Genomic DNA, 18,538 nt, shown 5'->3' with positions numbered 1-18,538 from the left:
TCTTTGCCAGCTATTACTTTACCCACTGCTACCCAAAAATCAGAGCTGGACATCTGCAGCAAGAGGCAGCTGTGGCTGGGAAATACCTGAGGTGGAAACCCAGAAGACTGCTGAGACTTTCTTTTGTTTATTATGCTGCCAAACAATTATCTTGTTCTACAGAAATGGTTTCAGCTATTTCCAGTACCAAAACTACTGGAAAACAATAGTTCCAAACACCATTGAACTGGAAGAGAACTAAGAGAAGCAGGAAAGCACAACTGTGTGATTCTTCTCATTTCACATGAGAAAACACAACATTAGGGGAATGTTAACGGTGAGGGGCAAAAATCTCAGTTGATCCCATCATCCCTTTGGAAAATCTGCCCTTGGGAAAAGGCAGGTAACTAAACACTTTATAGCAACAATGATAACTATTTCTTATGCATCGGCGAGCCTTAATATGAATGCAAGTCCTTATACAATGACAACCTTGAGGATATAAAGGTACTTAAGCTGTTTAAAACCCCATATAACTCTGGATAAGTTCTAAATTTTGAAAAATCACTGGGAATTTTTTCAAGACCTATCACTAAGGTCTCTGATATTGTCACTGGTACTGTTAATGTCACAAGTGGGAAAACACTTCCTAAACCCACCTACAATCACTGATTTAGTTATGTAAAACTGAAGATTTGGAAAAACTCAAAAATACTTGAGTTTTGTTGGTTTGTGTTTTTTTAAGGCAGTTGTTTTTTCAGGCTTTCAGGTGCATCAGAACCTAAAAAGCAACCATTATTAATAACTTTACAGAGCCTACAAGATATATATACATTTCTGATTGTGCAAGGCTAGAAAAAAATATGTACAAAGCACTAACATCTCACACCAGTGAGCAACACTTGATGAAAAGCTGCGAGGAAAATATAAAGCTGTATGATCTGCAAATAATTTCAAACCTAAGAACTAAGGATGCTCCTATAAAGATATACTTAAATTCCTTACGTGTTATAATGTAATCCTGTGTAAGAGTCTCTGCGGGTCTCTCTTTTCGTTTTGTTTTGACCACACATAATTTTGCTCCCCTAGGAGGAAACACACAGCAGTTCAGTTGGTCTGTTTACATCAAACAGAAACAGGTTTTTATTCAAGACAGCCTCAAAGTTATACAGCATTTTAAATATTCATAAATGTGTGTATCTTTGCCTGTCCATGCACATGTGGAGGACAGAGATTACCGATTCTGTTACAGAGCAGTTTGTATGACATGTGGAAACAAGGGTGGAAGATTCATTTCACACTTCATTTGTCCACAGCACTTGCAGAATGTGCTTCTCTCCCAACATCAGCAGTGATTTGCTCCTAGTACTCTTCCTGAGCTGCAGAGGCAGCAGTTATCTAACCAGAAGTGTCTGTAACACTGCAGCTGGAAAAAGCTGCATAAGCCTGGCTGGTGCAGACTGATTTGAACTGGTGGTGTTTTCCTCCTCACAGAAAGTACCAGGGAACAAACTGGACACAAAAATGAGCTAGGACTCCTGTGGTCTGTGCCTAGGAAATGCAGGCTACCTCTGAAGAAGGGTCCAAACAAGGGTGACCAACTCTCTTGTTCTCCAAATTGACAAAGATCAGAAAAATAAAACATTTCCAATAATCTTGTAAACCAGAATTTACCTTCACCTTCAAGTGTCACAGTAAGCATCTGGACACAGTATGTTTTTGGATACCACTGAAACAAAGATGAATGCATATATGGGCAGAACATTATACCAGCAATTATACCAGCAAATGTGCTGTTTTTCAGAAACAAACTGGTTTCTTGTTTTTTATTTCTTTCTACTCTTCCAAAATAAGTAAAACTGAAAAACTCTGCAAAACAAATGCTACTAAAATGTTTTTTTTTCTCATTTACTAGTATAACCAAAGTACCACGGAATCAGGCTAAATTTAAGAAAAAAGATAATGTTCTTAGTCATGAATCATGATTACGTACCTCTGGCTTTTGACAGGATCATAGTAGACTTTGGCCAAACCATTTCCTGTACCAACCATGATCTGGTTCAGCTTAGGATGCCAAAGGCTACGCACAACACTCTGAAATAAAAAAACATATTGATAGATGGTCATTAATCCAGATTTTAGAATTAATATTCCTATTGTCAAATAGTGGATCACAGTCACACTGTAGCAGGAACATGCTTAAGAACATGAATGAATATATAAATATGTAAGTTCCTCTTGAGCACAATGTAAAAGGAGTGACAATGCATGGACGTAGGCAGAAAGCACAAACTGGTGGCAGCATGAGGGTGTTTTCCATAGACTAACCGCTCCAGGGTCTTAGTAAGCATAATGAAAATGGAAAGTTAAAGGAGGATTTGAATAATGACAGCAAGGAGAACAATAAAGTGCTTCAGATACAGCAATATAGGCCTTCATGTCTTTTGCATTTTCATTCTTAATTCTTAGTTCTTCCACCCTGTTCTTTATGTTTTTCACTTCTCACACAGTGCTGACCTTTCACTTGCTGACTAAAGAAATGGAAGAGCAGCTGATTTTCACTCTTGGTTCTTTCTTCCCCACAACACCCAGAAGAACTGGGTAATTGAAGCAAATGTCTCACAGCTCTGTCACACTTCTGGTCAGCAGAGAAACTAATTTTCAGACATTAAGAGAACTGTTCTTTTACACAGAGAGTGTGCTTCTCCATGTGACTTTGAATCTCCACGTGATTAATGTATTCAGTCTGATTCAGCACACCAGCACATGAACTCTGTAAGAGTTGATCTTCTGACTCAGGAACACCAAGGAAGCTGGCATAAAGGGCAACGCATCCCAGTGCATCCCACAAACAAAAACCCTGTATTTGCCTCTGACTATTCAGGGGAAGAAAAGTGTCTAGTTTTTGATAGACAATAATTTTTTTATAGGGATACTGTCCAAGACTGAAGAATGGTCTTAACAGTGTCTGTATTTCTTATGTAATAAATGTATCCAGAGTTAGCAGGATGCATTGTCCTGTTAGTATTTCACTGTAAAATGCTCATTTTTAGCCCTGTATTTCCCCTCGGGTAACTAATTCTCTTTTCTCAAAAGCCAGGAATAGATTCTTCTCAAAGTGAATTAATAATTCAATATTCAACCACTATCACCCCATCCACCTATCTACTTTAATTTCTAACATGATACAGCACATGAAATTCACAGAATGGGAACCACTAATGTCTTAAGAGAAATCCAGCACAGCTAAAATATAATTAGGAGTGTAATACAGCCCTATGACTTGGGAGATAAGAACCACCTAATCTGAAAAAGCATGGTTACCTATCAGCTCTAGTGATCCAGAATCACTTCCCATTTCATGTTCCATACTAGTTTTGCTTTGGTTCAGATCCCAGTTTTTTTAATGTTATGAGAAACAGAGTATTAAAAATATTGAAAAAATTCTAGCGCCCATTCAGCCGTCATGAATCAGAGATTCATTTTATTGCAAAATTATGGAAGACTCTCTTCTCATCTATTTTTCTGCTTTGTGTTCTTGTTTAAGAAGAAAAATTGAATGAATTGAGTTTACATGAATTAACTGACCATTCCTTACAAGGTTCCTCTGCAAAACATTCTCTTTCTACACAGATGTACATACAGTATTCTACATTTCCACATGCTTGCAGGTATAAATGAATCTGGTTTGCTTATTATGAGATAACTAAAGGACAACAATCTATTACGAGATAACTAAGGTACAAAGTATAATTCTCTTATTATTCCATAAGCCTTGCCAGAAGCAATCAAAATAATCAATACAGGGTTGCTAATAAGTTGTTTGATTTAAATAAGACATTCTTACATACTGTTAGTGAATGCTCAAAATGCTACAGTAACTTTAAAACACACAAAGCTAATAAGCACTGAAGGTCAGAGGTGGGTGGCCTTTTATTAATATTTATTGCATGTTTTTCACCAGCCTTTTTAAACATTGTCATTCATGTGGTTCTCCACTTTCTACTATCAAGTAAATGTATTTTATAGCATGGTACTGGATACCAGCCAACAAAAACAAAGTCTGAGACAGTGTGGCTCAGCACTGCTGGGGATTGCTAAATTTCTAACTTGTCAAACATGCACAGCACACTTAAAACCACCCATGGCACATGCTCCAGAGCAGGCAAAATAACTGCCATTAAACACAGGCCTATAAATCTTCTCGAACTGTAAAATGTCCCTAAATATAACTTGTTAAAAACTAAATAAATACAAGCTCTGAACATGCAAGTAATTTTATTAATCCATTGGCATAGAAACTACTTTAGAAGAAATAATAAAAATTTCAGATTATGTTAGAAATGGGCAATACCTTAAAAAGACCAAAATACTTTTGGGCTTTTTAATACCAATATTTCAAAAAGACCAAAATTCCTAAACAAGATCCTGATTTTTTTCCCCAATGATATAAATCTAAAGAAGTAAAAATTCTAAATATCTACACAACAAAGTGATGACTGTGGACTAGGTCTTAACACTGCAAATGAGGGGAAAGGGGATTCCTTATCATACAAAAAATAGTTACTTCATAAAGAGGATTTAGCCTTTGATGCCTCTAACCTCCCTACTGTTCAGTTAAAATAACTCCTGTAGACATCTTTATCACTGGAAATGCTAATCATCGAATTCCAGCTCAAAGAAGGTCCTAGCTCCCAGCTCTCCACGCAAACAAGAGTGTTAATAGCAGAAAAAGTGTATTCCTGGCTTCGCCTACCTATGTACATAGGTAGATACCCACCTACTGATACAGCATTGTACACAATTACAGAATGACTGCAACTGGAAAAGAGCTCTGGAGATCATCTAATTCAACCCCCCATGCTTTAAGAATGGCCAACAAGTAGCTCTGGACATCAAGTTTGGTTTTGAATATTTCTACGAATGGAGACTCTAACAGCATCTCTGGGCAACCTGTCTCAATGTATGACCACCTCCATCATAAAAATTATCAAACCTCAAACCATTTTCTTTTGTTTAAGTGGACGTTCCTGTAATTAGTGTTGTGCCTGCTGTGTAGAGTGGAATAACAGCCTCCCTCAACCTGCTGGCAACACTCTTTTGCCTGATGCAAGCGGCTATGGCTTCTTACTGCCACTTTCTATTTCTCTGAGATGGAAAAGGAATTTGCCATTCCACAGAAACGTTTTAAGAATACCTTGTTTCCTTTTAAGATTGTGCCCTGCAATGGAACCCTACACAAACAAGGTTGTACTTCAATTTTAACTTTGCTTCATGGACGCCAAGCACAAAAGACTTGACCAAGCGTAAGTAATGATTGCATGGAAATCCTGTGAATGACAGCTTCAACATTCAGAAAATACAAACACCAGAACAAGTAAAAATTTCAGTTAACTAATTCTAGATTCAAACAATCACACAGAATGACTTTACCTGTTTCTTATAAAATAAAACTGAAACAGGACAAGTCTATGTAGATTCTGAAATCCTGAAATTTCCATGCCATATATCAACTTTGTAAATGAAAAATAATGTAACAAATAAGAATGATAAAATGTATAATGTATCATAAAATTGACTTCTTCAATATTTAAAATAAAGATTTCTGTAATGTCTGGATGTTTTGGACAGTACATCTTTCGAGCATGAAATCCTGGAAGCCTGTAATATAATCCTGAAAGTAATTTTATCCATGGAACTAATGAAGCCAGCTCTGTAAGATCTGGAAGTACAGCACTTAGATGCAAAAGCATTAAGTTCTTCAAATTAGACCAATCTGAATAGCCTTTTGCAATGTCTGTTGCATATATGAACACAGTAGCCTGTGTTGGGAAATACTGGTAAAAGATTGTGAAAATATTTTTGTGAAGTCATTATGTGAAAATATTAAAAATGTTAACAGAAAGAAAACCACTCCAAATTCACCTTCTTCACTGACACTGTGGAAGAGGCTACAGCAGATTCAGTGGGTGTTATTGACAGTAGGCCTTTGTAGTTATTTTCAGGTAACAAATTTTCTTGTAATGCTACTTAAACTGAAAGTCAAAACATTATTTTAAAGACATTGTTTTTGCAATCTGGATGAGAATGTTTATCATGTTAAACAACTGCCTAATAAAATAAGAACATATTACTGATCATTCTTGAAACTTGCCGTATCTTTTTCTGAAGTTGCTATAGTATGGTTAAAACAAAATATGAATTATCTGAACTACACATAATTTTTACTTTATTTTTAAACTAAGCACTATACTTACTTCAGACTCCCAGTTCTTTTAAAATAAACCCCAGATTTAGAAAGTTTTACCTATAGTAACTTAAAAGTTTAATAATATGTGGTAATCTTAAACCATATAACTCAAATACATAGAAAGGTGGCAGGCAAAAGTGATGGTATTGCTATTCCCTTGTGTGCTATTCCACCTGCACTTCTTCTGAGACATGCAGTCCCAGCTCATGTGAAATTCTGGGGTGATTCATAAATAGTCTCACCCTTAACAGTCTGTTCTCACCTGTGTCTTTCCCTTTGTATCATATGAAGTAGAGCTGTTGCTGCAGATAAACAATAAACTATACCAAATAATTTTTCTGTTAGGTTATTCTTCGTCTGGCTTAGCTGACTAGGTGACTACACACATGGTTTTGCTGGCACTATGTACATCAACAGTGTTTTGATGGGATTTAAGAGCAGTGCCTCTAAATGAGAAACTGAAGCCTGAAGCACAGTTTTCTGTTACATGGAATGGGACATTTATTCTGGCCTAGAAATATACTCCTGTGTTTAGCAGGCAAAGTGAAGAATAACCAAAGCAGATTTCTCAGCAAGCAAAAGCTAATTATCTCAACTGAAACTGTCCAGAGCACTTGGGTAACTCCCCAACAGAAGTAAACAATACGGAGAGGGTATTTTACAAGGTCAGCAAGAAAAGATTAAAATGATTTGTGGCATAGGAATGGAAAATTTACCCCTAAGATGAAACCACGAAGCTGGGTAAGGTCATAAAACTTGAAACTGATGTCAAGGATTAAAAGAATTCTCATGGATCTTTGCTTATAAATATGTGTCAAGACTGCAGCAGCAAAGACAAAATTCAGTTCCCTAGTCCATGCTTCAGGTAAAAGCATTCAGCCTTACAGCATGGATAGAGTGGGTCCAGGGTGGAAAGAAGTATCTCAGGGGTGTCAGTATAGGTTGGAGGCACAAAGAGTAGGAAAAGTTAACAAATTCAAGTAAGGTCAACTAGAAAGGGTTAGATGTTTCACACTGGGAACAGGGACTGGCAGAGATTATGGGGGTTGTGAGAAGTTTCAGAGAGGATGCATCATTAAGAAAAAACCCAAAGCAAATATAGCAAGCTTACCTGGTTCCTACATATTACATAAATCTTCATTCTTATCCCCAAAATATTTTTCATAGTAGAGCCTAAGCAGTCACTTAAACTCATGAATATCTTTTTAATCTACTAAAATGTAAGGCTGCCCCTTACATAGCAAAATAAGGAGAGTTTATATAAAGAATGTCTCTCAAAAGCATTATTCATCTCTATCCTGTTTCACCCTACTGCAAGAGAGCTAAGGAAAATAAGGTTTCCCTCCACAGCTGTCTTCTTGTATTCCTAACATTTTACATGTCTGTAAGCTGAAGCTGCATGAAAGTACTGACTTCCTAGATTTTGCATTTCAGTTGAAACTTTGACTGATACCCAGCAAAATGTAACTACCTTTATATGTATAAAACCCCCAAGATAATAGCCAATCTTTTGTAGCTAGCAAAACTTCATTAAACAGCCATGTATATGTGCATGCATATACTGATTACGGCCGTCAGAATTTGCTTCAAGTTTGGCATGATGTCAAGTTTCACAAGAAAAAAAAAAAAATCTGTATTTTTGACATAAATAGGCATACACTTCTGAAGCACTTAGGTCAATGAGGCTATATTCTTTCTTTGCTACTGCAAAATGAAAAGTAAATTAGATGGGCCATATTTTACAATGATGTTTTAATTTCTTTTCCCTCCTTCAGGGGGTCTTACTGCTTCTCTATCAGGCACTGTTTTCTTTGGAAACAGCCCCTTCTCCCTAAAAACAGTTAAGTTTTAAGGTTATATACCATGCATTTATCTTCTAAAATGCACACTTCATGTTAAGTGTATTTTCAGATAATGAATGATAATGTATTGGCTTTTTCAAGTACATTTGTAAAGCTCCTCCTGCCATGCTTCTGTATCAGTTATGCACTGTTTGAATAAACCTTTTCAACTGTCCTTTTCCTTCACATACAGCTATTCATTCTTCCCTGATAATTCTCATTTTCAGTCTGCTTCTACAGTTGCTCCAAAATGCCAGAATTGATTATTCAGTTATCTGCAGCTATCAGACTTCTAGACTAAGTTCACTAAATTAATGTACACTTTCATGACTATTAGCAAAAACTGTCCAAATGAAAAGACAAACAAACCTGCTAAATGGAGAAGATGCAACTATATACTTCCACACCTGCAGAAAACTACCCTGAGAGGGTGGAAATCTCTACTGAATGATGCTGACATACAGCTACTATCTGTACTATCTCTGTGATGAGTATACAACCAAAATCTCACTTGCAAACTGGAAAAAGCGATTTCCTTGCAAATTACGACTGGAAAAAAAAACCCCACCAAAACTAATTTTAGATAAATATTGAAAATAGTAAGAGAACATACTAATCCTAGGCTTTCACACACCCCTAACTGTTGCAGCAAGAGCTCCTGGGGTTTGAATGTCTCCTTCATGTGATTTTTCCACCCATTAAAAGCCCCACAAAACAAACAAAACAAAAAAAAGCACAAAAAAAGCAAAAAAAAACGAACCCACAAACAAAACAAAAACAACAACAAAAAAAAAAAAAAAAAACAAGACAAACCAAACACCCCCCCAAAAAGAGTTTGTTAAAATTTAGTTAAAGTTCTACAATCTTAAGGTGAAGTTGCTGATTTTTTGACAGTTATGTCTGTAAATCAGGTGAAAGTAAGAGAATATAAACTTCACCCCTGGTTAGCACAATCTCTTCATAGAGTGGCAAGCTCTTCTGAAAACTGCCTACAGTTGAAACCCTTACATCAACAGAAATGAGTGCAGAATTAATCCATTTTTTACTACTTTGCTATTAACAAGGTCAGAGCACAAGACCTGAAACATCCTAGTGCTTTAGCAAGACAGAACAAACGCCACTGGAGGGAAGTAAAGATACTAGGTGGAACTTGCCTCTCACAACTTCCAATGTCTACACCTCTAATCTTTACAGGTCTATTCTTCAAAAGCCTACAAACTTTCACCTCCCTTTATAGCTAACAGAGAGAAGCAAGAATTTTACAGTGGCCTTCATCTAACCTATGTTAGATACCTATTTTAGGATAAGATTAAATCAGTCTGGATGTGTTTATTTTTCTCTGTTGATTTGAAAAGGAGCACAGGGTCACTGGATAAGCAGTACACATCTATACTTGGTCAGGTGAAACCCTGAAGCCTACAACGGCCAAAATAACTATGTAAGAAGAACAAAAAACTAACAAGGACCTATATTATAGCAACTGTACTACATACACAAAACTCCCCAGTTCAAGGATAAAGGAACCTGGAAGCCAAATTAAATACTCCTAGTGTACAAAGAATACAGCAGATATAAAGTTCTAAAACTAGCCAACAAATCTTTAGAATCTTAAGTTGAAAGATCAGGTCTAGCTCTGGAAGTACCAAAATGCCAAACAGGGATAAACCAGAAACAGAGCCTATGCTGGCCCTTGTTGCTTACCCCTTTGCTAGTTTATAGTCCAGCAAACAATTCCTTCAGATCCTGTCTTGAAGCTAGACAATAAAAAAGTAACAGCAAGCGCTGCTGCTTTAAGAAAATATTTTTGGTTAAGAAAAACTTAAATAAACCTTCCCTCTATCCCATGTGCAAGCTTTGCTTCAATGGCCATGACGGTATGTGATGGGTTCTGTTTGAACAGCACAGCTCAGATTTTCTGCATTTGGCTGTCCAGACAGCCACATAAGTGGCATGTCAGCAGGGAAGGTAGCAAACGTGTATAATGACATTCTGACCATGGTCGTGAACTCTGAAAGGACAGGTCACCACAGCAGTGGCCAAATGGGTTCACTGAATTGAATATGTATCTTAACTGTAATCTTTACACATTCCATCATTGCCAGAAAAATAAAAGAAAAAAAAATCTGTCAAAATCAGTGCAATTTGAGTGCAACTTGTTGATTTAGCACTGCCTTTTCTCCTGCAAAACCCCTACATATTCATGGTGAAGAACTACTTCTGCAATGCAGTATCTTTAAAACACCAGGAGCTTAGAACCTAATTAAGGTTAAAGAAACGTAACTGTTTATTAGTTTTGGTTTTTTGTTTGTTTTAAGCAACAGTAATTACCTTTCAAATTAGCATTACTCATTTCCTAAGCTTATAGTTATATTACATTATATTTAAGAGGGGTAAGCAATTTCAAGCTTGTGGTGGAATGAGATACCAAATCTCAGTGTGCCTTCCAGCTTAATCTTCTATAGTGCTGGAACTTGCACAACATTAAGTCCATCTGACTTTAGTGGTATGTCTTCCCATCTTCCCATCAGAGAAGGGAAGAAGTTATTTCAGAAAAAATACTATAATTAGTTCAAAGAACTTATATGTCATTAAATAAAACATTAAAATATTTGGATGCTAACAATTAGACAGCTTCTCACTATCACAAAATCTTTCAACAACTGTTTCCCATCCCTATTTGGCTACTGCCATTTTTAAACAACTGTAATTAGGAAAATATTAAAGCAGTGGCTTTCAGCCTTTTCCATTTTATAATGAATGTGTGGAACCGTTTAGAAACCTTAGATACTTACACAACTGTAGAGGGGATACAAATCTACTTTTCATACAAATCTTCATGACATGTTTGAAGCGGTCCACGTTTTTCACAGACTGAAAACTCTGCAAACTGCTTATGAAATACACCCCACCAAGAATTGCATACATTACTTGTTAAGAGAGGAAAATGCTTCAAAATATACTAGAAATCTCATGATGCTGGGCTGCAGGAAAAGCCCATAAGCATTTTAACCTAAAGGCAGCAGAGTGACGCCTGCCCGTCTCAAAGATCTCAAAGCTTATTTGACTTATTTCCTCCCTCTCATGCCATTGTACTCTGTATTGCAGCCAAATGTTTCAGCACTTTTTCTCCCAAATGTACAACGAGATTATTTTCTCTCCAATTTAGGGAACTGCAACTTAAAGAGAAATTTTAAAAAAATTAAACCAAATCAGAAACTCAGTATTAAAATCTGAAGCAATGGCAGTTTTACATGCAGAACTACCGCTATTTCTACATAATAATCAAGGTTCATTAATAATAATACTTCACATGGAGAATGTAAAGTAAAATCGACCTACAAAGTTAGCATACTAAGGAAAGGCTTTTATATAAGATAGGTCTCTCCTTCCTCTACAGTCACCTTGATTTTTTTTGCCAAAAGATCAGCATGAAACATCAGCTACATTAACTGTCTGCTCCCCTCCATGAACAACAGAAGTTTTCTCCCTTAGGAATAACAGGAAGATAATGCAACTTAGCAACAACATTAATTCCCACTGCACACTGTAATTTCTTTCTGCTGGTGACTTAGGGCACAGTGGTGACAAAAAAGCCAGTGACTTGGCTTGCCATGTTGCTGTATCTGGGATAGGCTGGTCTGCCTCCTGGATGCACTCACCAAGAGAGACGGGGAACTATGCCATTTACAAATGTCTGCCAAGCTGAACAACAAATGCTACCAGTATTCTACCTTATTTCTTCCTTGGAACAAAAGAATGGTTAATACTCATTTTGATAGTATGCATCCTATGATAAAAAAAGAGAAAAAATACTGCTCATACAATAAAAATATAATAATATTATATTGAAAACCTACTTTAAACCCCAATTGCAAGAATCTTCAGGTTTGAGATTCCCCTGGAGCTCTTCTAAGGAAAAGAGCCAACTACAAGGTGGGAGATCAGGGAATATCGAGAATGCAGTGACCTGCTATCATTAGATTTAAAATGCTCATGAGAATACAGTAGTAGGGGAAACAATACTAATATATTTCCCTTGTGAAGCATGACTTAGAAAAGGTGTGGAAACATTCAACAGAAAATGGACCAGAAATGGATAAAATTTAGAATTTTGTATATAGAAACAAGAAATATCCTAAAACATTTTCAGAGGCCAAGTATTTAAAGCAATATTGAATATAAGGATGACAATGCTGTATCACATTTCAAGGCACAGCTATAAACTATATTCTTAGACGTGAATTGAGCCTTTGAACCACACTTTTTTTTATGAATAGAAGAAACTGGTTTTGTTGTAATTGCAAGGTAAGGAAATTTCAAGCACCTGCTCCGTTAAAACTGCAGCCACACTTCCATCACAGTATTTCACATAACTAAGGCAGACAATCTTCACACACACCCCTCGCTCCCTGCTACAGTGAGGAAACCTGAACAGCTTATTTCTCTTGTACAAGTCAAATGTGACAGCTCGCCTAAAACAAAGTACATGCTGCTGCAGAATATACAAAGGGAAGGACCAAATTATCTCTGCATACATGAAAGCAGAGAATAAAAACTGACACATTCCTGCACCAGAAAACACATTCCCGCACTAGAAAACACATTCCCTGTGATGTGTGATTCACATTTTATGCTAGATTACCTTTTTTTAATTTAATGAGCACAAAAAAAGTGAATGTTAAAGGCTGCATTTACTTCCTTGTTGAAAATGTGGATTTTCCTTTCAAATAAAATAAATGGCTAAAAAAAAAAAAGTAGCATGATGATCTCTTCCAGAAGTTAAACAAATTTATTTTCCTTAAATTCAAAAGCTTTAAATCTTAGTGAAATGGGCCACAGTGGAAAAGCCCTTTATTATATTACTGCACCTTATAAATCGTAAATGATACCGTTTGAGGTCAACGAAAAAATACTGCAATCTTATATCAACTGTGCATAAAGGATGCTGAAAGTTTCATATTCCTTATTCCTTCTTTCCTTTTCTTTCTTTAATCTAAAAAGAAGCTTTATTTATAGCTTGTCTCAGAAGACCTCCTTGAAACATCCCTTAGAGGTATTTTCAGATGTATTTAATAATTTAACTTTTGCTTTTATTTGAGAAACTAAGAAAATATTGAAGAATCCTCCTAATAGAAACAGGTCTCCCCAAATCCCAACAAATCTATGCTACTGGATTGTTGCATGTGTACAAAAATCTACACGCTATTTTAAAAACTTGCACATCTCATTTTATAATGTATGCAATATAAAAATTATGCATTTTTAGATTAAATTATCACTTACATTTTCATTTTAAAATAGCAATTTCTGTAATTACACAGCTTCTGGATTTATTTATTTTTTTTTTTCCTTTCTCAGTGCCCACTCTTGCTTGGCAGTAATGGGTGTATTACTACTACTTTCTATAGGGGGAAGATGACTGCTCTGCAGCTCCCAAAATCAATTGTGACTTAATAAGGATAACTACTGGGTGATCTGTTTGACCTAGCCAAACTAACAACAGACATGAGAGTCATTCAAGTGGCTATCTACAGCTATTTTCAATTAATTTGACACTGGGGAAAACGTTGTGTACCCAACTCAGTTTCCCATACATTAGGTACTTGTAATTGGTTCTCATGAAGATCTTAAACTTGCATAACCAAAACAAGAACTAGAAATTAACCCTCCCTGACTTGCATCTGATAATGAAATCTCCCTTTTATTCCAGAGAGTGGAGTTACAGATGTCCCAACAGATGAAACCTCATCCCAAAGCAGCTACAGGTCTGAGAAAAGGAAAGGGAAGTAGCCTTTGAGTTTCTATGTGCATACTTTGTATGTACCCCTCTTCTGGCAGTTGTATTTCCTGACATCTGTCTAAGTCCCTCATCCACTTAATGGACCAAAGAAGCATTTTGTAGCAATTATAAATCTTTCACATAAAATAAATGCTCAAAGTGAGAAATTTTAATATATTTTCTTGTGGATATTTGAGGAACTGTTCACAGATAATATTGCCAAGATAGAAGAAACAGACAGAAAAACAATGAAAAAGCTACAAGTGCCTAATAAGGTTTTGGTTCATGTTAAAAAGAGCAGTTCTGTACAGTTTAGTATACATAATTATGGTCACGGTACAAAGCCTTCTTAATGACCAATGACACCTGTATGCACTGAGCCAGAGTAAGGCTGAAGTACTGCATGTAGAGAAAATTCCTATGTCTGCATTAAGCTATCTCCAAGTCATAGAGGGTAGTTAGAAAAGCATTATTGTGTATTCATTGTATATTTGCCCTGTTCACAGCTCCTCCTGAAGGGACGCTGCTCCTGGCCAGACGCAGAGCCCATGGTCTGCACCACTTCTGACATTTACTTAGCTTTTCTTCAAAACAAATAAAAACTAATAAAAGCAAATTAATATTTTATACCCAGCCACAGCAGCAGAGACTAATCAAACCATTAGTCCATTAGTAAAACATCAAGGTTTCACTCCAGCAGCTCTGCAGCAGTAATGGGTTTTCCCATGAAAACTTGAAAGAAAAGGTGAAAAAAGGTTTGTGTGGTATGATAGAAAGGAATGCCAGACACAGCTTTGGTCAAACATTCCCATTAAATATTTTCCCATTACCCTCTAGGTTCATTTACAGGCCAATTGCACGGGCTATTTACCAAGGAGAGTTAAGACAATGTTTACTGCTCTTTATTGTTTCTTCAATTTTCTCAGTTTACAGCATTTCCTTTCAAAAATCCTTGTGAAATTGGAAAAGTAACACATTAATAGTTTATGTTTTCTCTTCATACTAGATTTTCTTTTATTCTGATTAGGTACGTTCTACCATCAAAATGGTATGCAACTGACCTCAAAAAGACTTATTATTTTCTTTTTAGACTTGAAATAAATAATGATGCCCTTTTTCTTTAGCAAGTTGGACTAAATCCAACTGAAATCACTGTAATTATTTTCATGAGAAATGAGAGCAGATCAAGCTCTTTGCAGAGACAGATACTGGTGTATCTGTGCTTTTACTATACAGATTTGCATAGTGCAACTTCATCTATGCAATGCAATGTAGTGTTGAAGCTAGATACACTATTGTAGAGATATTACTAGTGCTGAAAATTGTATGATCAGCATTTCTAAGTTTCAATTCTTCAGCTATTATTCCCATTATTTTCATTTGATCCTTTATATTCGAAGCAGAATGGGTCTTAAATTTAATAATTAGAAATGAAGAAAAACAGCAGCACTAGAACTCTACAGACAAAAGTAATTTACTGCAGTCTTAAAAAGAACTATATAAATATCAACACCAATATAAAATTATGAACCTGCTGAGATTAGTACACATTTTACTATGTGAGTGGCCCCAGTGAAGTTGCTTATTGACCTCCACTTTTGTTTTTCCAACCATTTCCTACTGTTGGTTCTCAGCTCCATAGCTCTTTTGCATTTTGAAGAAGAATGAGCAGGAATTTACTTCTGAATTCTCAGAGAAACTGACAGCAAAACAATGTTTTTTCTGGATCCTCCTTTAGAATTATCTGCCTCATCAACAGGTAAATGGTTCCTTTATTTCAGAGAATTAAAGAAACATTTTTCTAGGAAACAAAGCAAATGAAAATTGTATTTCCTTTGAACACAAAAAAGGTTGGCTGGTCAGCAATAATTCTTATTTCTTTCTTTTAGAGATATAGGATCCACCACTGACAAGCTCCTCACCCTTGCAGTTTTCAAACTGCAGCAGGTGATGTTTCTATACACTGTTACTGACTTAACACAACTAAATAGAGATGGCATTATGACCACATGCTGACACTCCATTCTAAGGAGTTCAAATTAATTGTGAATGGAATTACTAAGCTGTTTTGTTTCCTGTGCCCAAGGACAGAAAAGCTCCTACAACAATCTACCTTTTCCACTTTTATATGGTTATTTTCTTTTTCTCTGTCTTGAAGTTTCAGAGGGGATACCGAGGCATCCGTGCTTTGCAGATAAAGGTTACAAATACTTGCTTATAATACTTGTATCAGAAAATAAAAATCCACTAGAAATCACTGTGAGTGAAGCTGATGTTTGGTATGTTCCACAGAAGAAAACTTTATAGTTGAATTTATACTTTCTTTGGAAAAATTCTTTAAAGAGAATTAAAATTCTTAAAATAAAACTTTCAAAGCTGTATAAAAACTGTATTTAGAATGTATGTTTAAAATAAAAACAGTTGGGTTTTTTTTTCCTCATCCAGAAGAAATACATGCCTTCTGCTTTGACATGCATTCTGCATTTTTAGTTTACACGACTGAAATGACAGATATAACAAATTAATCTGTAAGCAGATTCCGCTTTAGGGTGAATTAGAAGAGAAAATGGATTTTGAAAGGAAATATAAATACAAATTCAAATTCTGTGTAAATGATTTCCAGCATAAAGCAGTTTGGCTCCACTGTACTAGGAAAGACTGTGAGGCTGGTTAAGAAAAGTGATGAATGAGAAAACAATATACTGAAATAAATCAACAAAAAGTTGCTATCTGACAGATTGTCACAACTAATGGGACTTAAGCGTACATTGCCATACATAAGCAATGGCAATTCTGTTTAAAATTCTCCCACATCTGCTTGTCATACTCTTATAAGTCCACTTGTGTACAACACTAGAGTGAAAAGACTTTCTTCAACTATGATATTAAGCTTTACCCTTCTGTGCAAAGGAACAGGTAGCTAGTTCAAGCCATACACACTTGTTTGTATTAGATGTTTTCAATTTTACATTTTTTATGTTACTGGTGGAAATGTTATTTTTGGTGTTGCATTCCTTTTGCCACGAAATCTCCTAGTGTTTTTCCTAAGATTTTGGTTTTTTTCTTCAAGTTGAAGAAAACTGCCTATTCAGGCAACTGTACCTCCATCTCAATTATGGAGTAGAAAAATTACAATAGTGTTAGCTGGTCATTACCTGTATAACGGGAAAAAAAGCACATAGTTTCATTGATTTCATTCATACTTTAAATAGTAGACAAAAAAAACCAAAACTATACTACATACCGCATCTGTAACTTCTATCTCGTAGAACTTCTGCAATGTTTCCCGGTAAAAGAAGCAAAGCTTCCCACTGCCACCACCTCTCTTAACAGAGGTGCCTGTGACAAGTATTTTATCATCTGGGCTGAAACAACAATCTGTCCTGTTGAAGAAAACAAAACATACTGGGTTAATCAATAATGAATGTATAGGAAACTTCTATATAAATTGCACTCCTTAAAAATAATCCTTTCCATTTGTTAATCCTTTCAAAAGACAGCTTTTTTGTCAGCTGTCATCTGTTACTATAGTTTTCAGACATGTACAGTTCACATGTACAATTACAGCTGTGCACAGAACGTGCAAAACAGGCAAATTCAGTAAAAATCCTCCTCCCAACAAAATTCCCCTCCTCTCAAAACTCTTGTAAACTTTTCAATATGAAAAACAAAAGTATTTTCAAATCTGGTACTCCTCATAAAGTAAAAAAAAAAAAAAAAAAAAAAAAAAAATCATGAAATCTGTTTTTCCTAATGATACATTCTTCAGTGATACAAGGCAATGTGTTTATACAGTGGCCAAAAACATTTGTCTGTTTACTTTTCCTCTATGCTACAAACTGCAGTGAAGATTGAGCTGTCCATGACCTGCCTTTCTAAGATCTTATTTCAAATGTATAAATTACCCTTAGAGTTGGATTAGGCTGTGCTACAGTTACAGACATGCAGGTAATACCAATAAAAATATTAAATACTGTTCTTAGCAGTATGCAGTACAGTTTAGTATTTTAGTACCAAAGAACACAGCCATCAGCACTTCAAACATCATAATTCATGCCATGAATTCATGCCATGCACGTTTATGTTATGTCTACCTTTCAAGCCAGATAATTTTATTAGTCATAGACCAAATAAGAATGAGGATTACTTCTATATCTCATTACACAAACATCAGGCAATGAACTGGCCTCCTCCTGAAAAAGCTGTTAATCTCGTTAATATGATCATGTCATGTGATTCTACGATAAGACATATGAGACTGAAAACTGGCATGAAACAAGCATATTAAAAAAAAAAAGAGAGAGATCTTTTAATGCAACATGGAGTCTCAAAATAACCAAGAATTGTCACTGCACAGTCCTCCCTATGCAGTGTTTTTTTCTTTTTTTTTTTGTACGGAACTGAGAAGAATAATTCCAGCAGGCCCCCTCCCATTCAGCACAGTTACTGCTCTTTCTATTACCTGGAATAGAGTACTTACATTGGAAAGAAGGTGGGTAGTCTTTCTGCTGAATTCAGTGGCTTTTTAAACTGTCTAATATCCCATAACTTTAAAGTATTATCTCCTGTAAAACAAAGGGGACATGGTTAGCAAGAAAAAAATTGAAGAATTTGATGTGCAGTAAACTCCATCTTCCAATTCAGACACAATAAAAACAGAATGACACAGGAACAGCAGTCAAAATGCAG

The 18,538-nt window shown here is 35.8% G+C and overlaps 1 protein-coding gene across 1 annotated transcript in view; it reads right to left on the bottom strand.

Moving 5' to 3' along the window:
- Positions 1–18,538, bottom strand: part of WDR70 (WD repeat domain 70) — a 101,742-nt gene that overhangs the window by 10,058 nt on the left and 73,146 nt on the right. Inside the window, exons 12-15 of the mRNA XM_062615426.1 lie at positions 18,330–18,414; positions 17,094–17,232; positions 1,973–2,073; positions 985–1,064 (exon numbers count right to left, since the gene is read on the bottom strand). Of these exons, the coding sequence (XP_062471410.1) occupies positions 985–1,064; positions 1,973–2,073; positions 17,094–17,232; positions 18,330–18,414 (405 nt within the window). The remainder of the gene's footprint in view (positions 1–984; positions 1,065–1,972; positions 2,074–17,093; positions 17,233–18,329; positions 18,415–18,538) is intronic.

Source organism: Pezoporus occidentalis, unplaced genomic scaffold (genome assembly GCF_034315485.1).
Source record: "Pezoporus occidentalis ecotype Australia unplaced genomic scaffold, CSIRO_AGI_Poc_V1 ctg181, whole genome shotgun sequence".
Classification (NCBI taxonomy): Eukaryota; Metazoa; Chordata; class Aves; order Psittaciformes; family Psittacidae; genus Pezoporus; species Pezoporus occidentalis.
Note: the sequence above shows the minus strand (reverse complement) of the source record. Positions and strands in the feature narration are given on the sequence as shown.